At 35.7% G+C, this 24,176-nt stretch overlaps 1 protein-coding gene across 2 annotated transcripts; it reads left to right on the forward strand.

Moving 5' to 3' along the window:
• Nucleotides 1-1,601: 1,601 nt before the first annotated feature.
• Nucleotides 1,602-16,865, forward strand: LOC140162413 (uncharacterized). 2 transcript variants are annotated; one of them, XM_072185634.1, is made up of 8 exons: nt 1,602-1,766; nt 4,754-4,936; nt 6,846-6,941; nt 13,271-13,327; nt 13,650-13,796; nt 14,540-14,668; nt 15,537-15,786; nt 16,439-16,865. In XM_072185634.1, the coding sequence occupies exons 2-8, from the start codon at nt 4,763-4,765 to the stop codon at nt 16,516-16,518; spliced, it is 933 nt and encodes a 310-aa protein (XP_072041735.1). In that variant the 5' UTR covers nt 1,602-1,766; nt 4,754-4,762; the 3' UTR covers nt 16,519-16,865. The 2 variants fall into 2 exon arrangements, with proteins under 2 accessions (XP_072041735.1, XP_072041736.1); XM_072185635.1 differs by having other exon boundaries at nt 1,614-1,694.
• The last annotated feature ends 7,311 nt before the right edge of the window (nt 16,866-24,176 follow it).

The raw sequence follows: 24,176 nt of genomic DNA on the forward strand, positions 1-24,176 counted from the left end.
GTGAGCTTTGGCAAAAATTGCATTGCTCAATTCATAGCGAGCGTGTAGAAGAATTAAAATATCACAGATATACTTTTATAGGTGCTGCGGTTCTTGAGTTACGTTGTGAAGAGGGCTGAAACAACAACAATTTTGTAAAACGTACATACCTAATTAACAACAATAAATTAAGCAAGTTTTCAGAGTATACGATTTGTAGAATGAACTTTTGCAAAACATAAAGGTGTTAATTTTTAATAATATATTGATCGAAATAATGAAAATCGATTTTTAGGTTGCTTCGACCAACAATACCTCGTCTACCCTTAAAAGTCAAAACCCCGATTGATCCTTACAATATTTTTCTAGGACTTATGGTCAGGTCTTACGTTTACTTTAATTTAGCCTGCCTTTGATTTTAACTATCAACCAGGGCTAAAAAGCCGTTTAAAATTAATTGAACTTCAATGCTTCCCAAATATTATGGTTGCCAAAAAAAAAATCGGTATATTAAAGACCACTTTATTTTCAACATGATACCTTCTTTGTAGAGAAAACTAGTGGTGCTGCTGGCGTTACAGGTGGATATTTGTGTCAAAGATGCAAATCACAACCTTTGTTATACGGCGGATCGTCTCACATTTAATGGACGATCTGTGCGTATGAACCGCGCGTAAGAATTACTAGTAAGTCAAATTTTCTCACTGTCGCATTATTATAACGATTCCAAACAAAATGGGCTATATTAATAGGCTTTCTATAACATATTGTAAAACGTAAACTGTTTGAAAACCCCATCTGCTATTAATATTTCTGTTACTCGCCTGCAAGAAAAGAGATAAATATTTAAGCTAATTGTAATAAATTATTGTTTTGTATTATTGGGCCGGTTACCTATATGGTATATAAAATTATCTTTTGGGGAACGAAATTGATAACTTCTCATGCGTAAATCTCTTTGTATTGTATTTTAGGTTTAAGTTGTTCCATTGTTCTGAAAAAAAAATATGGTATTTTGTATGTCAATTGTTGAGTTTTCTTGTTTCTTGCGTTTTATCAGAGTGTATTTTCATTCATTTATTCATTTAGATTTAGCGCCGACATTCTCACACTGTCAAAGATACTGATCGAAGAATGAGTAATAGCTTTTCGTAACTGTTTTTAGATTGATATTGATATAGTTGCGAGGCAAAAAGAAAGTTTAAAAAACATTATCAGTAAGACCAATTTTGTACACTTTTCGGGACTAATGCATAAAGAAAATATTTTGAAACACTTTTAAGTGTCTCAAAATAGAAAAATAGATATCCTATTCAGCATCTGTTAGCTACTGTGTAATCTCCAATAGATGTCCAACACAGGTTGTTCGGAAGTCATTCTCCGATAGTCACTTCTACATTTCTACCTTTTAAATCTTCGTATTCTTCTAATTATTCTTTCCCCTCCTCCTCTTTTTAGTAATAATAATATCTTAATATTTTAACATTACTCCGGTTTGAATACGACGTTTACGAGATTACATAAGTCGCAATACCGCCAATATGTTACCTTGACAACGCCACCGGAAATGACGTACTACCATCTTAAGCACGATGAGATTACGAGTCACATTGACGACAAATTATTATAATCAGTGCGAGCGCATCGTCGTAGTAATGCTAGACATGTATACACAATCAAAATGGCGATATTAGCAGATTCATCAACGTGAAAATGCAAGAATTGCAGCATTCTGCTCCATTATTATTAACACTTAAGAATCATCTCGTGTACTGATTCAAATCAAGGTACGTATTTAGCAGCTTCTATTTGCTTATCATTAAGTGACATTTTATATGGCTGTGATGCTTTTGCTTTTGTATATTTGTTTTGCGTTTATTAAAGCCATAATGTACGTTCTTATAATATGATATTGGTTAATTTATTTATAAACCTAATTTTTTGGCATAGTTGTAATGTTTACATAATTATTAAATGGAATCAGCGAAATTTGTTGTGTTTGTAAGTCAACAGAGCAAATTTCGAGAGAAAGTCATAAATCATAACTACATGAAACGGCCAGAATAACCAGTAGGGTTTTTTTTTCACTCTGTCTTGTTATTTCAACTCAAAATTGGCAGAAACCCTTCCCGACAATTATTACTAGAATTATTTTAGTATTTTGAGTATAGAAATCGTGCATCAAGGCTTTAACAACGCAACGGTATAAGTATTCTATAATTGTCTAAATATATTATTATTGATAACGCAACGGTATACGTATCTATTGTCCAAACGGTATAAGTATCTATTGTCTAAATTTTTTTTCATATGAACAACACATGTTATTAATTTTATTTGCCTTGCTATTATATCTATATTTTTTAAAGCAAAATGTGAAAAAGACAAAATTAAATGAGCATTCTGCATTCTGTAATTTATTATATTTCTTTCTGGAATTTTGCTTTATCTATACCTCTCTCATTACAATAGAATCAATAGAATGCATGTATGTCATTCACGTGGTATGTAAGTTTGAGATTAAGATTAAATGGGATATTCCAGTTGAAATCCATACACCCCCTAACAGGGGTGTATATTTCAAAATGGAGCCACCCATTTAGGGAACCCTAATGAAATTCACACTCCCTGTGTGGAAGATTAAGGTCATGTCTTCTATAGGGAGTGTATGGATGTCTAATCATTTAACTTCATCATTTCATACCCAAAAAAGATATCTTACCCATCCCAGAATCCTTTGCAACATGATACATCCCCTCATTTCATCAAATGACACTCCTATTACCTAGTACAGGTTCCTCTTAATTTCATTTTGAGAAGTCTAGTTAAACATGGGTTTATAGTCAAGGAATAAACCATTATGCAGTTACTGTCCGTTTTTTCCTATTCAGTGCACACACAGCGCTCCAATTGATGATTGAACTTTAGCTCACTCACTATACTGTAGGTATAAGCAATAGACTAGTTAGTGAGCTGGAGGGAAACCCCTTCACCCAGTAATAGCCATAGAGGCCCACATGTGAATTATAATGTTCATCCTTAACATACTACAATTTGAAGTAAAAAATGTCACGGGAAAGCTGTTGTCGAGCTTTTTTCCGAAGAGAGTCTTCAAAATTTCATAACAGTCGGACGTGTAATTTTAATGGCAAATTGTGCTCAACAGCTGACGCGAGATAGCTCCAGCTTCGAGCGAGCACCATCGTGTGATCGGTTTGATCAATTTTTGCCATAGAAGCTGTAAAAAACTTTAATTCATTCCCTCTATGGTCATCTAAAAATGATTAAAATGCGATTTTGGAACGATTGTTGTCGAGCCCTCCCAAATATTGAATTGAGTTCTGACTGCCCGATAGGGAGCTAAAAAATGGAAAAAATGTTTCCAAACCGTGTTAAGTCTAAATCGACATGTTTCTCATTTACTTGTGTGATACGATCACAATAAATGTGACAATTTTGACATGAGTTGTACCATCAACATGGCTGGATAACAATATGCAGACTTTTGTTCTCATTTCGGAAACAAAGGCCACGCTCAGTATTGTAAATGTGCGTTTGCTTTATAATGGTGCATCCAACTGAAATTATAATACCTATTTCATCACAGCACATTGCGATATCGCACAGGTAAATCAGACACATATGTTTATGGATTTAACCAGGGATATGAGACACATCCATGATTTAACATAGTTGAGCTGTTTTGAATGAGGTTTATCTTGGTGTAATGGGGTTTAAGTCCTGCAACGGTCGTGGTGAATTCTGCTGTAGACATGACTGCATAATGCTCAATTTGCCAGATCTGGATTGGCCCGCAACATCATGGCTGAGGTGTGAGTACCTCGGGCAAGATGTGGATAATATGCTCTGTTTACTGAGGTACAATTAATTGTCACTCACTATCGACTCATGTTGGACTGGATTGCAAATCAGTACAGAAAATTGAAATGGAAGCAATGCATTGTGGAAATGTAAGATATCTTGTCTGGGTGACACATACGAAAGGTCTTTGTAAGGTACAAGAGGTAATAATTTATTTAAACTATAGGGATAATTATGTCACATGGTAAGATAATTACGTGCTGAATTAGTTATGGTGCAATAAGAAGGGAAATATAACCTTATTGAATAAATGAGCATCTGTCATATTATACTTGTTGACGGTTTATTTATTTATTTATTTATTTATTTATTTATTTATTTATTTATTTATTTATTAACTAATAACATAGTTGGAATGACGTGGTACTGATAGGCAGCAAAAATGGTAAATCTAGATGACTGATTTAAATATTTTGTTAAGGTAGAGGTTAATGACTGTTCCTCAGTTGTGTGAGAGTATTGTGAAAATCTAAACATTTTGCTTTTAGAACCGAGGAATTTCCTAAGGGCGCAGCCCTGAAGGATATTCAGCGGTCGAAGCAAAATGTTTAGATTTTTCACAAAACTCAAAAATAACTCATGCAAAGTCATTAACTTCATTCATAATAATTGTCACTTTTCAATTTGTTGTATTCCATCTGTATAATATTATCATATCTAAAAAAATACAACCCTTGTTGTTTGTTGTTGTTTATTAGTAACTGCGCATAACGTTCACATCTTGGCAAATAAATAAGGTTTGATTGGATCTTGTCATACTTGTGCATCGCGTATAATCACGAGGTTATGAACTTATTACTATTCGTCCAATTTTGTTTTTACTGTTCATCTTCATTTCTTTCAATCGTACTTATGTTAATCTGATATTACTTTTCTATTCGTTTGTAATTAGAAACATAACATGTCGACAACAGTAGTCCAGCACCAACCCTACCCAGTCGGGCCGCAACAACCGGCCGTTATTCAATTACAGACAGTCCATACGTGTAATCATACAACAACTTCATCAACAAGTAACGGTCGAGTAACGGACTCATATAATAAGAAAGCCGCTGTTACAACTGGAAAGCTTCAGGTAAAAAGACATTAAAGCCATATTAAAACATTTGCTGAGGAAGACGCCCTCACTGAATTTTTTTAAATTCCTTTTTTACACGATTAAATTGTACTTTATTAAACCAATATACCCTGCAAAAATCAAGACTCTAGGTGCTGTAGTTTTGTCAAAATCCGAGATTTTGAATAAGATTTATTATTACGATGGAATTATTAGTCGAACGCATGATACACGATGTTCATAACACACAGTACGTACACGGCGTGCAGGACGGTGATATACACAACAAAGGTTCGTACCTGGGTCGTACCACAACATGACCGAAGGAGTGGTACTTATTGGCGACACTGTGCGCTGCTAGTAAATTCCTATTTTCTTTACTTTGCCGGCTCAAAAATAAAAGGGGATATATCTGACAGTAAAAGCTAACATTTTATGGCAAAAAAATGCTAATCTATTTTGCTTGAAAATGTTATAATATGGCTTTAATATAAACGGAATTTATATAGCGCCTTAGCATAAGTATGAACAAAGCCCTTTACAATGATCTTAAAAGTACAACTTACACTACATCTTAGGCTACAGTAAAATGTACAACTTATTAAAAAAAAAAAAAACTTAGTTTGGAAACAAATAGGTTTTCAGATTAGATTTAAAAGTGGCCAGACTATGTGAAGTACGAAGTTTTACAGGTTATTTGTTCCAGAGAGCTGGCACAGAATTGCAGATGGCATTATTCCCATATGTTGTGTGAGTTCTTTTACATTCAAGCAGACTGCCATCAGCATGTGATCGTAGGAATATACCATCAGAAAATGTGTGAGAATTTAGGAGATTTTGTATGTACGGTGGTGTTGTTTCATGTCTACTTTTATAAGCAAATGTGAGTAGTTTGTAGGTAATACGCTCATTTACTGGAAGCCAGTGAAGCTTTCAGCAGAGGAGTGGTGTGTTCCATACGGTTTGCCTTGAAAACAAGTCTGGCAGCTCTGTTTTGTATCTTTTGTAGTTTCTGTGTGTTTTTTACAGTTGTTCCATATAATAAAGAGTTACAATAATCAATTCGAGAAATAACAAGTGAGCGGACAGCATGGTTGCAAGTATCTTTATCAATATAACAGCGAATGCGTCCTATATTACGAAGATGATAATTTAAAGAGCGATTAACAAGATTTGTTTGTAATACATAAAGCCTCATATTTAAGATGTTTAAAGTTTTTTAACATGCTCGTACAAACAACTTAAAACTTAATTCATATCGATGCTTTTCAATACCGAAGCAGGAAAACAATACACAATAACCCAAATACTATTATGACTATTACCTCTTCGAAACCAGCACTTAAGCACACAAAAAAAAGCAATAAAATATACAATTACTAACGACCAAAAAAATCTCATATTACTGTTTTGGAAATTGTGGCCATTTTTATGAAATTCAAAATTCTGCACCACATTTATACCGCTTAGCTTTATGTCTTTACATTTCTTATCTACTCGTACTCTAGTCGACTATTCAGAAAACAGAAGCGGGTAAGTGCAATGGCGATCCTGTGAACATTTGGTAATTTGCACACAGTATACTGTACTCATCTACACATGGCAGCTAAACATGGCAGCTATTGTACTTACCCGATTCTGGCACTGAGCAGTCTAAGATTGAGTCGATATTGGTGTTATTGGGAGGTTTTACCACTACATGTCTTTACATTATATTTTACTCTAGATACGTTGTGGGACGGTACTGGTGGTTTTGGGAATAAACCGCTTAGCTTATGTCTTTACATTTCTTATATACTCATTTACACAAAGTAAATCGGTCTTAGGAATTACCGCTTAGCTTAGATTATGTCTTTACATTTCTTTTTCTCTAGATATGGCAACTTTTACCGTTTGTCTTATGTCTCTTCGTTTCTTTTTACTGCAGATATGTTGTGGAGCGTTATTGGTGGTATTGGGAATAGTAGCCCTTAGTACGGGAAGTTATTATCGCTTGGCCTGGAATATCTGGGGTGGTATTTGCGTGAGTATTCAATCTATTGTGTCGTAGCGGTGCATAGTGTCAACACCCTATTTTTTTTTTTTCATACGGCTCCATACTCCTTTGGTGAAATCAATATTCTATTATTGACATAGATAAAGAAAGTTTACATATGCATTGTGATATGTGTGATCGAATATTCTATACAAGCACCTGGAACTTAGGTGAATGGGCTAAATGTGTTCCTTTATATAATTGTAATTCTCAAAATTAAATATATCACAATTTTAACTTACGATTTAAAAATTGTTACGCATAAAATGCAGTAAAATGTATCCAGAGCAAACAGCAATGACCGCTAATTAGTGTATTTAATTTCAAGTTAGTGTATTAAAAAACAAAACCTGGGTTTTACCTGGGATACTAGAGCATGCGCAAATCGTAATAATGTGTAGAATAGAACTTGGTTGTATCTCATATGATAGTTGTACTATGCTTAGCCTGAGTCGCTCGGCCTATCTCGAACAAAATCGCCATGCGTAGCTATTGAAATACGAGAGGATTCGCCGTACTATCACGGCAATTTTTGACACGAAGATATAGGGATGATGACGCTGTGCGGTGTTAAACACTAAAAGGTAAACGAAAAAAAAAATAGCGCCTGAAGGGGACTCGATCTTTTGCGCGTAATTATAGAGGGCCAGGGGATTCACTCTATCATTTAAAAAAATATTTGAAGAAGTTAAAGAGCCCTAAGAATACAAAACTGTAGTGTAATTCACGCCAGACACAATTTCTTTATATGACAAAACTTAATTTTTGTAATCGATCAAAACCAAATGTTTTATATCAATTTTAAATTTAGCCTGAATCGGTAAATATGGTACCTCTCGCCCTTTTTTAGGTCAAGGCTGTTTTTACCATTATGCAGCGAACCATTGTTGAAGCTATTTCTCATATATGTACAAAACATACTAGGAAAATAATGAGGCCATATACTGTTAAAATCTCTTTTGTTGATTTCGAATGATAATGTCATGAAGTCGTAAATTGTAAGGTCAAATTCCTAAAACCAAAACAAAACATTGCGACGCACACCGTCGTCATCCCTATATCTTCGTGTTAAAAATTGCCGTGGTAGTACGATAAATCCTCACGTTTTTCAACAACTACGCATGGTGATTTTGAGCTATTTTGTTCGAGATAGGCCGTGCGACTCAGGCTATGCATACAATTTGAGATTTTGAGAGCCGGCCACACTGTTTCTATTCTATGTTTTACGATTTTCGCATGATCAGTATATGGCTGGCCGTAACCGCCACAACGTGGAGCTGCTACGCGTAGCTTACTTTTCGCTTCGCGGAGCTAAATTGACCAATCATGTTAGATCTTTTTTCATTACGCGGAGCCAGTTGATGCATCATCGTTCCAGAGAAAGAAAACTCTTGCCAAAATTAATGTTTACTATGAATCGAATGTAAATAAACCACAAACAGTTGTACAGGATCAATACCATTGTTTGACTAGTGTATAGTCAATGTTACCTTGCATGCATGTGCCATGTGTGTGGCGTGTTTGTTTGTTTGTCTACTGTGTCAGGCCAGGATCACTGACACCCACGGTACTGATACTGTCATACTATCACGGTGATCATATTGTTGACTTTAAAATAATCATGATGCAGTCATGTCTACAGTAGAATTCACCACGACCTTTGAAGGACTTAAACCCCATTAAAAGCTATTAAACCAAGATAACACTCAATGAAAACAGCTCAACTATGTTACATCAGATCTTCTCTGGTTAAATACACACTGCACTTGTGTCTGTTTTACCTGTGCAATGAACAATGAGCTGGTATTATAGTTTCAGTTGGGTGAATGATTATAAAGCGAACGCAAGGTAACAATAATGTCTGGGCTTTTGTTTACGAAATGAGACAATAGTCTGCTTATTGTTAACCAGCGTTCTTGAAAATGAGAAGCATAATGGTTTGCAGACTTAACACGGTTTAGAAATAATTTGTTCATATTTTTTGGTGTTATCTGTCGTTTACATATCCTTCCTAAAACACAAAAGTACCAATATTTCCAAACACCTAAATTAGCTAAAAATTTAGGAAATGTTACAAAACTATATTTTCTAGAATTTCAGAGAATACTTTAAATATTGACTGGTTATTTTTTACACAGTGACGTCATATAGGCAATGGCATAATACTTCTAACATACACTAGGTCACGCGTCAATGGTGAACGCACTGAGTATTGTGTATAGGAAAACGGGCAGTACCGTAACTACAGTATGTATGGCCTACTACTAGTATATAAAGTAAATCCTAACTGGTTTGCTGAAGGTCGAATTCCGCAGGCCACGCCGCGCAAGATGTACAAATCAGCTCCCGGCGATACACTGCAGATCGCAGAATTGTGTGCATGGTTTACCACCACTCTGCCTAGCTATATAGTTGTGTACAATACTGTATGAGTTTCTTGTGAGTGCATGTCCATCTTAATAAATAAGTCGGTTCGTACTTTTCATAAATTACTTTTTGAATCATAACTATCGTGACCGAGGATATCTTGCAACTACGTGAAGATCGTCTGGCAAATTCTTAATGACTAAATTCGCTTCACGTAATGAGTAAGTCGTACTTGATTGGTCAGTTTTACCTCCGAGTAATGAAAAACTCTAACATGATTGGTCAATTTGGCTCCACGGAACAAAAAGTCAGCTACGCGTAGCAGCTCCACGTTGTGGCGGTTGCGGCCTACCATATCAGTATATTTCTATTGTAAGAAAATGTTATTTGTTGTCACGTAAATCACAGGTTTCGTTTAAATGTACTAACTGGAAATTAAATGTACTAATTAGTGAGGACCGGTATTTTGCTGTGGATATGTTTAACTGCAATTTGCGGGTACAAAATTTGAAATCCTGGGTAAAATTTTGATAATATTCAACTCTTTGAGAAAATTATTTTACAAAGGAATGCTGGTAAAACCAGGTGCAATACAATGTACATTATTGACACACTATCACGTTCTTTATCTTCGTCAATAATAGAATAATCGATTTCAATCGAATTGAATGCATGAGTTTGTAGTTGACTACTGAGCGACCTAAGCGATCGATTGCTAGCCAATCAGATAGAACTCCTTTTCTTGCGTTCAGTGAAATACCACTCGCCTGTCGCTCACTACCACTCGCCTGTCGCTCACCAACGGAGTATTAAATTTATATTTATCGTATAGGACGTCGACGGTGTGCGACGCAGATATTTCCCGACTTACGCAATTTCATCATCACATCAGTGTCTTTATTATTTGTTTGAAACCTTTCTCAAACGTTCGTGCTCTTTATGTACAAAACGGCTAATCTATCTTTACAAAACGCGTCTTTTTTTAGTAAACAAAAGGCTAATCAAAGATGACATTATGAGATTTATCATTTATCATTACACTCCTCAATTCAACTGCCACCGTGGCCGAGCGGTAAAGCGCTAGACGCGTAATCAAAGGAAGTTCCCAATCGCTGGTTCGAATCCCAACGAAGCCTGTGGAAACTATTTTTCTTCAAAATTCATGATCGCATTCCGAAATGAGTCACTTGTCGGTAAATCATGTATCGTATCCTTAACTAACATATTAAAGTATTGTTGTGACGATAATTCATTTGCAAAATTGAATATTAATCATTGTGCCTTCAGCCATGATACCCGTTCATCAAGTGAACGTGGTATTGTCCCTGCGTGGAGCCATAGATGAACTCCTGGATGGGGCAGCTTTAATTAGCATGAGGCCGCATTGATATGTAAATAGCGTATTGTTATTTAAATGTGTGCCCAGACGTATTGAGGGCGACAGTCATGTTATCCAGACGGGGAATGGCTGCATATGCCAGGTATGTCAATTTGCTGAGTGAAGGCTGATAATCACCTTTCTGTATAGGTAATAAGCTAGTATATTTCGTGTACCAGTTGGTTATAACAAAATATTAGTATCATATTAAATATATTAAATGTATAAACTTTGAAATTTACATGATTTTGAAGAGCAGAGCTTCGAAATCTAGCTAAGTCAGGTAATGTGAAATTCTGCTGCGTGACCCCCTCTGCGTGGTAGAATTATATTCATAAAACATTGAATGTAACAGATATCATGGGCAGCCAACCACGATTTATCAGCATTTAAAATATACGTTAATTAACAAAGATAAATAATATAAAAAAATACAAATGGCAATTAACTAGTAAACAAGCCTGAAATCTTAAAATGTTGCCACGTGATTTCCCGAACACATGATATGTCAACATGTGACCACTATTCAGATTTACCGTAAATATTTGGAGTATGCTTGCACATCATGCACATACACTGTGCATTTCTTTACCTCCGTATAAAATCAATAATTCATGCTGGGAGCCAAGTAACATTGTCTGCTCAGTGCAGATTGTTACTTGAGAGCATAATAGAAATACATAAGACGAATAAGGCGCCATGATGGAAGGTCAGGTCGGGTATCAAAGGTTATTATAACTTAAATACTACTTGTATTTCCCACCTTGCCTCTGTCACATATTTCCTTCATATTATTGACAGCAAGTCCTAATTTTGACTTTGCTATTGCAAAATGTCATTTCATATCAAATTAGTAGACTTTCTTTGAAAAAACATATCACTGTATAGGTAATAAGCTAGTATATTTCGTGTACCAGTTGGTTATAACAAAAAATTAGTATCATATTAAATATATTAAATGTATAAACTTTGAAATTTACATGAATTTGAAGAGCAGAGCTTCGAAATCTAGCTAAGTCAGGTGATGTGAAATTCTGCTGCGTGACCCCATCTGCGTGGTAGAATTATATTCATAAAACATTGAATTTAACAGATATCATGGGCAGCCAACCACGATTTATCAGCATTTAAAATATATGTTAATTAACAAAGATAAATAATAAAGAATACAAATGGTAATTAACTAGTAAACAAGCCTGAAATCTTAAAATTTTGCCACGTGATTTCCCGAACACATGATATGTCAACATGTGACCACTATTCAGATTTACCGTAAATATTTGGGTATGCTTGCACATCATGCACATACACTGTGCATTTCTTTACCTCCGTATAAAATCAATAATTCATGCTGGGAGCCAAGTAACATTATCTGCTCAGTGCAGATTGTTACTTGCGAGCATAATAGAAATACATAAGACGAATAAGGCGCCATGATGGAAGGTCAGGTCGGGTATCAAAGGTTATTATAACTTAAATACTACTTGTATTTCCCACACATATTTCCTTCATATTATTGACAGCAAGTCCTAATTTTGACTTTGCTATTGCAAAATGTCATTTCATATCAAATTAGTAGACTTTCTTTGAAAAAACATATCACTGGTGCCTGATGGGAATACACGTCCGCCATTTCATTAAACTGGATCGTTTTCGCCTGGTTTGTGCCCAGATGTATTGGGGGCGTGCTATACTCTCATTGAACAGGCAAAGTTCGCAAAACTAACAACGTTGTTATTTGCCAAACTCAATTAACATGATCCAAGGGGTCGAACATGAATTATTCATAACGAGCTATAACGGATCGATAACTGGCCTCACTTTCTAGCTAGTAAACCAGCTGAATTTTTCATAGATATTGCGTTGCTAATAGAACAACCGTGAATTTAGTGTCACCCCCTTGGTGGAGCGATGTATTGCGTGTGCTTTGATACGTCACTCCTTGTTGACTTTGCAGGCTCGTCTCCTGATGTTTAATTTAGATTGGTCAACATGATGGCAAATATATTGTCATCATGTCTTGCACGTGAATTCAATTATACTTATTATGCTGCAATGTGACTCTGGTAGAACTTAATAAGACATACATTTATTATAGTTTGATCCGTTTGTCCCCACATTATGTTGTGTGAGTATTACATTCAAGTAGACTGCCATCATCATGTGATCGATCCTGATGAATCTGTTTCAAAAGGATCATGTGATCATTACTCATTTCGCTCATTTACTGGTAGCAAGCTCTTTCAGCAGAGCTGGTTGCAAGTATGTTAATACAACAGTGAATGCTTGTTTGTTCTTTGTTGTTTTTGCTTCTTTTTTGGTCGTTTTATGTTGTATCCCTATAAACACATTACATTTATCAACTAATTGGCAACTATTCTTTTAATGTTTGCGATGTGCGACATGCCGCTGATGAACATGCAGCGTTTCTGTATCATTTAGCATGACACATATAATATTAATTAGATAACAACAGTTATTTGTGGAAATCAAATGTATAAGAAACTATACAAATGTTGCATGGTGATCATATTATATTTAGATTTGCTCATTTATTGTGGTTTTTTTGAAGGTGTACGTCCCTTCCGGTATTCTTGGCGTGGTTTCTAAAAATCAGAACCGATGTCTGGTAAGTAAATAACGCAAAATGGAAAGGTAAAAGCAGAAAGCTTCTTTCTTTCTTTTTTTTTCTTTCTTTCTTTCTTTTTTCTTTTTTCTTTTTTTCTTTCTTTCTTTCTTTCTATCATTCTTTCTTTTTTGAATTCTTTCACTTCCTTTATCTTGAATTCCTGCTTTCTTTCCTTTTTTTTCCTTCGTTTGTTTAACATCCTAATTGTAGAACTAATATTTACGTCACTTTTACTTAAAACCTCCAAAATGTAAGCTAAAAATACGAACAAATGAAAAGATTCTTTTAATTTTGCTTAATGTTATCACACATTTTATTTCAGATTATATCATACATGGTTATGTCCATCATGTCAGCAGTATGTGCTGGAGGACAAATAATCTATGACAGCATAGCCGCAACTGCCCAGTCACAGGAAATTTGTCAATTTTCGTACGACTACGGCTACTACGAATGTCGATCAGCATCGGTAAATATACGTTATATAATTATAAATGAGGTGATATTGTGCTGTCTGTTATGACTATCAGCTGTCATGTCATAATGTATAGCTGAAAACCAATCAAATTGGATGTTTTGTTGACAAGACCGACTGACACCAAACTGAAAAAATAATAAAATTAAAAACTGAACAGTCGTCTTAGGGCATTTAAATAAAGGCACTTAATTTAATGCCCACGTGACCAGATGGGCGCTGACATTACGACGTCTAGACAGGTTGTCTGGAAAAGTGACCTTAGGTGGTCTTCCTGTGTATTTCAATTGGAAACGCGGGATGCATGTCCAAATTTTCTAGCAAATTTGTAATTTTTTTGCAACTTTGAAGTATTATTGTAAGAGTTTTCGTCGATAACTTTTTTCCGTCGATCAAAACTTTCAAAATTTAGTTCTTGAAAACATATTAAAAAACAGAATCCCCCAATGTTTAATTTAGTTGCCTTTTAAATTTTCAGCAATTTTAATAATATTTGTCTGAAAAATTCCTACCTCTTAGCATTGTAGCACATCTACTGATCACTTGGTGGTCTTGGTATGGCGGCGCCCATGGGTCACGTGGGCATTGAAATTAGTGCCTTTTATTTAATACCCTTTGGTAACTGCTGAATAAGAATGTAATTTCCGCACTGACTAGAGCTGTGTAAAAAAGAATTTTTGTTGTGCATTTCGTTTCAATACTTTAAAATTCACTAATCGTATTTTTTTTTCTTTCAGCTCACTCGCGTAGTGGTTGTCCACGCTCTTGCGGCAGTTATTGGGTTTATTGAGATGATTGCAGCCATCGTAGCTTCAGCTTATTGCTGTTGTGGTTCTTGTGGTGCTACTGCGGGAGAAAATACAGTGGTAAGTGAACCCCATGAGTACTACCTGCTGATTGTTCGCAAAAAGACTATTACTTTTCATTGAGCCAGTATGGTAAGAATGGTAGTTGGGCTGAAGAGGGAGGAGCTTAAACATCAAGCCGAAATTCGCTGTAGGCTGGCTACACAATCGTCCTCACTCTCAGTTTTTTGCTAATTCTGGCTTGATTAGAGTTAGCCGAGCCAAAACGCCATCAACGGTTAGAAGGGGCCAATTATAAATAGCTATACAGGAAAATTACATTAAACAAATTCTTGCCATTGCAAATAAGCTATTGAAATACCACTCTGAACTTATTGTTCAAGTTAGTCATGTTAGTTATGACTTTCATAGGGTTGGAGTTAGACATACCGTGGAAACAGGGCATGTTGCCCATGGGGATCGACGCTAAGTCAGATACCGCGTGAGCAAACTCAAAAATAGCGTAAATAGCGCGAGCGTACACAAAAGAAACTTCGCGCGCGATGTCACCAGGTCTGTACGCTGTACCGGCGTCAGTTGAATTCGAGTACGCTTAGAGGGCACAGTCATAAAATTCCTATCTGTTTATTTATCAATCTAAGGAGTAAATGTCCGTTCATACTACGCCGCAATTGCGTTGCGATGCGGTGCAATGCCGCATCGCATTGTATTGAAAAATACTGCAGTGCGATATCGCAAATACACTTTAACTTTGAATTGCGACGATTTGCGTTAGTTGCGACAAAAAGTAATCGTTATATCGGCAACGCACCGTATCGCAACGCAATTGCGGCGTAGTATGAACGGACCTTTAAGGTTATGGTAGAACAAACGCAGGGCGTCGCGGAATACGACTTCAACTTAATTATATTTCTCTATTTAAATACAGATCCACTATGCACAGGCGTATCCCGGTGGCCAGGTGACGATCGTCACACCAGGCAGCTATGCATCGGGTCCTGCTGTAATAAACCCTTCACAATCATATGGAATGGGACCATATAATACTCATCCACAGTACATGGTGGGTGAACCTATGAGAGACCAGGCTGTAGGACCTCCACCACCACCACCGCCGAAATACGCATCTGCTCCACCACCAGAACAACCATATCATCATCCTGCCTATTCGCCCCCTGGTATGTATATTTTTCTATGTTGATTAATCATCCATACGTTTCATTATTATAAGACGGTTATTTACTAAAAGCCATAAAAACATTAAGTGAAATATTTTGGAACAATGTCTATATCGTCAAGATCCGTTGATCACGGTCTGATGCGGGGTTGTGATTCTATCAAACATATTATACCTCAACAATCACCGTCATCCCATCAATTTATTATAGAATATATTGCATAATCTTCTTATAATTTTAAATGGTAAATATGTTGACAAAATGTTTTTATATCTAAGTATTACAACACGGGAATATTATTATGTAGGAAAAAATGGCACCTACGCCGGGAAGGACTGACCTATGTCAATTGCGCTCATAGACATGTAATGATATACCACTTATGAACGCGATTATTTTTTGCCAGTCGTGACAGGCAAATCCCGATAGTATAATAAGTTACTTGGCGGAGCATTTATAGACCAGCTCGTTTCACTGCCTATACAAAATATTATTTACCCGGCGTAGACGATGTGCTCTGGCGTCACATCTTATTGTGAATCGCCAGCATTACCATGTATTACAATTACAAAAAACAATTGATGCATAGATTTATAACGTGTAAGCTGTTAAATGTTTTCATTTATTAATTTTATTTCCTTCTCTATGATAGCATACAGTTACACACAGCCTGCAAGCACCGTACCAGTTCCACTTGATCCTGAACCGCGCCCTGATACCGCTTTCAAATAAGAAAATATTGCAACATTCAACAGTATTTGTATTATTCATCTCTTCTATTGGTTCTCTCTTGCTACTGTTTACAATCTATGCTACCAGGCAAATTACCAATACGCTCGCGTCCTCTTTGCCGCTTTAATATACGGGTCAAGCTAGAATCACGCGATGTTAAGTACCGTAGTCTGGAAACTCTGGTTAAAATACGATATACCTTTTCAGGACTTTTACGAAAAACACGGAATATTCGACCATATTTCAGGTAGGCTAATAAGAACACGTATTCAAAACATGGATACAACGTTGCGTAAAAGCAACTCGCGTGGAACACTACGCTGCGTCAAATAAAAACAATGTGGACGATGTGAACAATCATATCACGACACGAGCTCATCGGATCAGAGAAGTTAAATGCATTATGGGAATATGTCTTGGTTCCGCCACATGTGTATGATTGTTCTTAGAGAGGAAAACGCCCCAATCTTTTATTTCGATATTGTTGTTTGCCTTAACTGAAGCCCGGAACTGAAGCACCACAAGACTTATGGAAATACAACTACTGGTTTCCTTGACTCGTTTTCTACAAGGTCAATGTATTGATATCAAGACGTACGATGCAGTATCTGATAGTTATACTAGCATGAAAGTTCATCTGTGTTGGTAGATTTCATAATAAATTATTAAACCTATAACAGATCTCAAAATAAGATTAAGACGTACCTTAAAGTTTCGGTCACATCTTTGACCCTTCATCTGAAGACTAGCAAATCAAGTTCCGTTACTGATCCCGAACTACTGGTTTATCATACTCCAGATACAGGTCAAAATTAGTGACCGAAAATTTTACACTTAATTTTGCATTATGGGAATATGTATTGGTTCCGCCGCAAGTGCATGATTGTTCTCAGTGAGGAAAACGCCCCGATCTTTTGTTTCGATATTGTTATTTGCCTTAACTGAAGCCCGGAGCTGAAGCACCGCAAGACCTATGGATATATAAATACGACTACTGGCTTCCTTGACTCGTTTTCTACAAGGTACGATGCAGTTTTTGATAGTTATATAGCTAAAATTATGGCTTCTGCAATCTCGCTCGCCTTAAGGCTATACACAATCTTGAACTGTTGTGATTTGGTAGTTCACATCATCTTGCGAATGGTAGTGAGCTTTGACAAAACTTGCATTGCTCAATTCTTAGCGAGTGTGTAGAAGAATTCAAATATCACAGATATACTTTTGTAGGACCTGTGGTTCTTGAGTTATGTTGTAAAGAGGGCTGAAACAACAACACTTTTGCAAAAAGTACATAACTCATTAACAACAATAAATTAAGCATTTTTCAAAGCATATGATTTGTAGAATGACCTTTTGCAAAACATCAAAGTGTTATTTTTCAATAATGTATTGATTTAGACAATGAAAATCGATTTTTTATGGCTGCTTCGACCAACAATACCGCATCTACCCTTAAGGTGAAGAAAATACAAGCAAAAAAGTTCATCTGTGTTGGTAGATTTCATAATAAATTATTAAACCTATAACAGATTTCAAAACAAGATTAAGACGTACCTCCTCAAAGTTTCGGTCACATCTTTGACCTTCATCTGGAGACCAGCAAATCAAGCAAACTGAGTTGTCTTTCTCCATATACAGGTCAATACAGGTAGTGACCGAACATTTGAGGGTACATCTTAATTTTGTGTTGAGATCATACTTTAAATAACAAATTGTGATGAAAATAATTGAACAACGTGTAACCATTTTCAAATTTCCACCATGGACCCGTATTATTATGAACAAATTCTAATCTTGAACAAATTTTAATCTTATTTTTTTTTTTTTTTTTAAAAAGAGTTAGTGTCAGATAGAATTATATCAAATTTGGCGTTTTATCGTAACTTCCATTCTTGTACATGAACAAACAGATTCAGTATTAAAATTATATTGTCAGTGTAATTTTTGTGCATAATAAAAGTATTCAAACCAAACCTGGGTTTTCTTAAAAATACTCATTATTATTATGTTTGTAAACACAATTAAGTGAGTTCTTTGGACACCGCCCTGTCTTGTCAAACGACCGAATCTTGCAGATTAGATATCGCCCAATATGTATTTTCGGCCCGGGCTGTCGATAGCCACGGCCCGGGCTGTCGATAACCAGAAATTACAACACAGTACATGGTTTAACAAAATGAAGTATACAGTTTGAAAAATGGCACTAAATTAAAAAGTATAAGGTATTTGGTCAAAATGTTTTAGTTGATAGCTGAATCAACATCCTGTCCTTTAACAACTGTAAAATCACTAGCGTGTGACCATTAATAATAAAAAATTACAGTTGTGGGAGGGCAAGATGCATATTCAGGTATCAACTAAAGCGTTTTGGCCAAATATCTCATTCATTTTAATCAAGTAATATTTTTCAAACTGTATATTTTATTTTGATACACCCTGTATAGTAGCCTATGTCACCCAATCGATTTCCGAATGAACTGACATTTTGGAAACGAGATTTATTAGTATAGATATCAATTGATCAAACCCAATAGATCTTTTCCAACCCCAATCGGAACTCATGGGAAATTGCTCAGGTATGAGATCATGTGGACTTTGAGCAACCAATAACGTATGAGCAGTGAGCACGTCCAATGCCGCGGTCACCTAAAATATGTAAACAAATTAACAAACCACTGCATTTTAAAGGCCAGCCCTGCTGTTGCTTGACGAATGTACGAACCACAGATACAGGCCATGTATCAACAGTCAAAGTTCCCGTGCATTGTATTCTGTGAATTCTCGCATATTCATGAGGATCGATTGTTCGATAATGCTGTGTCTAACAATCACGCCAGCGTTGCGTGCCTTCGCGTATACGCGATAAGTGCGTAGCAGTATTGCGTGTCGCATTTCATGGAACAATCGGCCTTCATTACCGGGTGATGCTGAGACCTTGACTGCTTTTACGCGGTCTCTTATCTTTTTCGTCCATGGTGTGAACAATATTTTTTGAAGATATGCTCACAAATTGTTGACCCAAACAGAAAGATGTGAAAACATCATATGCGAGATAGATTGATTATGTGCTTCATCTAGGCCTACCATTATATTAAAGCACCTCATTCACTATAATTGAAAGTTCTTTGTGGTTACGACGATGCCTATTGTATATTGGAACTTTGCACTGTACATGATGCAGAAGAGGTACTTTTTTCTGCGCGCGCGTTTGTTGAAATTGTTTTATGCTTCGGGTTTAACATATTTAATCGGAATGAATCTTTCAAAGTCAGTTTGATGAGGTATGATGCTAAAATCACGAAATACGCTCAAATTGACAGTTTCTATTCCAAGCATGCTCTTAGTCCTATTACCTTTAACTAGTAAAATGGAAATAAAAGGAGTTGGAGATCCGTGGCGAGATATCGATACTAGTCATGCTAGTTGTGCTATAGACCTTTTTATCCAAACCAACTTTTATCGATTCATTCCGAACAAACCCGAATCATGCAATAAATTTATCAAACGCGTGCGCAGAAACAAAAAGTACCTCTTATCATACTTATTGCGAAATAGCCGTAATTCCAATGTGCAGCAGACATCATAACTACGATGAACTTTCGCACTGTCAATTGTGGATGAGAGAGGTACTTTCATACAATGGTAGATGAAACACTTTTGAAGTTTAAAAATAAATAGATAAATCTCCCAACGAATGTTTTCACAAATTTCTCTTTGGGTCAACAATATGTGAATATATCACACAGTTCTCAAGCAACAACAGAGCTAGTCTGTGTTACAGACCGTGTACCTATATATATTATCCATAGGGAGAGAAACTACTGGGAACCGCCGAGAGCCGCTTCGCGGCTCTCGGCTCGTACTCGCCGCTTCGCGGCTCATCGCGGCTTCGCCGCTCACCCCCCTTGATCGCGAGTCCGACACTATCTCGAGTCAGTCTTTGACAAAGACTACAACAGGGCTGGTTTTTAAATTTAAGTGGTTTAGAATACAAGCCTTCGACCGCGAATGCTCGTACGTGATTGGTTGCTCAACGTCCACGTGATCTCACTGTTTTCGAGCAATTTCCGATGATTTCCGAATGGGGTTTGAAAAGGTCTATAGGGGAATACGAGTCCCTTAAATACTACAATATTGGTGCGTGAAAGTTGGTTCCCTTTTAGGTTTGTGCAGTAACCATTGGTTGTATGTTAACTTGGTCAACCTCGATGATATATTACGAGAATCCCTGGGGTGTGACTAGTAGGTCTGTCTGCACTTTTAAAAACCTCAAGGATAGGAATAAAATTGTGCTTCCATTTCTGAATAATTATTTCGATACCACACACCAGAATTATAACAAAATGTTGAAGATTTATATAATGGGATATATGTCTCGACCGCCTTTCGCTATTGGTGTATGTTACAGTTTGTGATACAGCGCCATCATATAATTGTCCGGAGCTTTATAGGTTTCTTGGTAAGCAAAATAATTCAGGTGTCGCCATAACAAGTGCCACATGTGTCCTTCTGGAGCTTTCTGGGGTTTAATGTTTACATATTGTCCTTGTTCAGGTTATTTTTCATCCTCAATAAATATTTTGTTGTATGTGACGTAATGATTTATGTTTCTGTGTTCAGGTGACCAAACTTCAACCAATCAAAACAGGTAATTAACCTCCAACAAACGGGAAGGAATAGGCTAGGAATCAGCATAGTCTGATCCGTTCATTTCTCATCGCCACAGAACAGGGTTTCACGCGTTCTTTGCTAATTAATGAGACTTGCTAATAAAACTGATTGGAAGTTTCAAAAGAACATCAGAAAAAACCCTTCAAAATTCAATACGAAACATTTAAAATTGCCCATTGTATTTATTGTCCGTTTTACAAAAATGTTTCCGACATTACCATGTTTGAAAAATGTGATGCGATCAAGCAAAATCAGTCGGAACTCGGAAATATTGATTTTGAGATATAGCCAAACAAAGGAACTATTTCCTTTTGGTTGCTATTGTTTTGGAAACTCTTTAATCGCCCATATCTTTGGAAATGGTTGTTCAATTTCAATGGGGTTTTCTGCAAAATCCAGCTTTGTAAATGTTTTTTACTATCCTATCAGAAACTCAAAATTTAATATTTCCGAGTTCCGACTGATTTTGCTTGATCGCATCACAAATAATGTTTTGTTTGAGCATGTCTAATAAAATAAATTTAAAAAATAACTCTTGACATGACAACTTATTCACTACAAAAATATTTTCCCCCAGGCAATGAATCACTCAGATAATGTGAATTCAGCATCATCCGTAAACTGTTCGATTTGCCTCATTGACAGGGAGGTATGTTATAGCAGACGGAGCGTACATAGTGCAATTCCAGTTGATATCCATACACCCCCTATGGAAGACTTGATCTTAAACTCCCACACAGGGGATGTTGATCTCAAATGGAGTCACTCATTCAGGTAACCTCAGTTGAAATTGTGTGAAAGATTACGGTCCTGTCTTCCATAGGGGTGTTTTAGTTTTTAACTGGAATTGGCCATATTTGTTTCTAAGTTGACTTATTATGGGATTGGGTTCCTCCCTAGTAATGTATCTCACTACCGGGCCGTAGTTCGTTGAAGTAAGATATATGCATGTCTCTTCCATGCATAGATGAATGAGTAGCCTATAACATTTACATGTATTTTTATCAGAAACAAAATGTAAATTTAGAAGACTTAAAGCAAACAGCATACTTAAGGGGCTGTGCAACAATTATCTGATTATTTTTACCCCGGGTTGGGCAAATTTCTAAACAGATTGTTAAAAATGTTCGCCGCCCCACCCCCCTAGCTCCCCCTCCTCCTCTCCCCTTGACATGCCAAAAAAACCTTGCCCCGATCCCATCTCTGACCTGTCAAATATGTTATATTTGAACCTCACTATGGACCCCAATGGCCTCATCCCAGTGGCATAGTTCAATAACCTCCAATAAACAATCATAGTGCAAAATTTGACCTCGAGTTTCAGAGAATGAGTTTTTGTACCCAAATTTGCAAAGGTCATTCAATGAATGTGCAGATGTATTGGGGTTAAAGAACCGTGCCTTGATAGATGAGCATGTTGTGGATCCTAGTGCCTTTGCTTACTGTTTAATAAAGCCTTTTAAAAGATTTTTATTTAGGGGTACATATTACTATTGCACGGCTACTTAAATGTAAGCTAATGTAGGCTATGAGTATGATGTGTCTGGTTGTATATTGGGGTTTTTGTAAGGTTGTTTGTTTGTTGATTTGTTTATTTGCGGTGAATGATTTATTTGTTGGTGTGGGGTTGGGGTGTGTAGAAATTGTTTTGTTTAATATTTTAAAAACATGTCTAAAAATCCTACATGATTCTATAAGTCAGTCATTCTCTTGTTTACAACCAAAAAAAGTCATGTGTATTTCAAAAGGAAATATTGTCAGTACTGTGGGCAGCTGTCATGATAAATGATGATTGTTATTTCAATTGATGTTCACCATTATGAAACCTATTGGCCCCTATTCACCCGTCGTGACCTTTTGAACTCTGTAGCAGCCTGATACTCTGTGGCTATTTTAGTTTTATGTTAAAAAGCTGCCATGAGTCAAATACCATTTTAATAATGGAATCATATAAAAAGTATAAATCGAAAAAACAAAAATTATGTCCTTTTATAAGGCTATTCATAAAGAATTACCCTTCCCCATTGAGAAATTGTCTTACTTGAAAAACCCGGAAATCCAAGTCAGGATTTTAAAAATAAGTTGAAATTCATTTTGTTATTAATATAATTTCAGAGGTTGGCCATCAAAAACTATGGAATTCCAGACAAAAAAAAGCTAAAAAAAGCTAGACTTCCAAAATCCTCTATGGGGAAATGGCATTTTTGTCTGGAATAGCCCATTTCTTTACATCTATAAGCTGATATTAAAAATATGAATAAATAAAGAAACTTAAATGATTTATTGTCCTTTGTAAAAATGTTTCCTACATTAGAATGTTTGAAAAATAATATTTTGTTGACATGTCTAAACTTATAAAGTTTTGTTTTTTTTAATAAATAAAACGCAACTCTTGACGTGACAACATATTCACTACAAAAATATTTTCTGGGCATGAAGCATTTAGATATATAAATTCAGCACCATCCGTCCAGTTGTTCTATCTGCCTCATTGACAGGGAGGTATGTTATAGCACACGGAGTGTACAATGATGATTGTCTAAACTTATAAAGTAACATTTTTAAAAAAAGCTATAAGCTGATAATAAAAATATGAATAAATAAAGAAAGTAATTTTAACTTAATAACTAGCTAAATAAGACATTAAAAAATTATACAACCATTTTATTACGTAAAAATAACTCAATCTATGCATTAAATTTAAAGACTTAAATTTGATGCACAGAATTTAAGTTATTATGTACTTTATGTGACGTGTTTATAATTAATTATTACTAACGAAGGCTAGCTAACAATTAAATAAATAAGCAAATAAAAATGATAGATTAATAAAATTAAATAAATTAATAACTAAATAAATAAATAAATAAATAAATAAATAAATAAATAAATAAATAAATAAATAAATAAATAAATAAATAAATAAATAAATAAATGATAAAAAAGAAAACATTGTTTTGTCGAAAATACGGTAAACTATTTTAAAA

The sequence above is a fragment of the Amphiura filiformis genome, chromosome 10, assembly GCF_039555335.1.
Source record: "Amphiura filiformis chromosome 10, Afil_fr2py, whole genome shotgun sequence".
NCBI lineage: Eukaryota > Metazoa > Echinodermata > Ophiuroidea > Amphilepidida > Amphiuridae > Amphiura > Amphiura filiformis.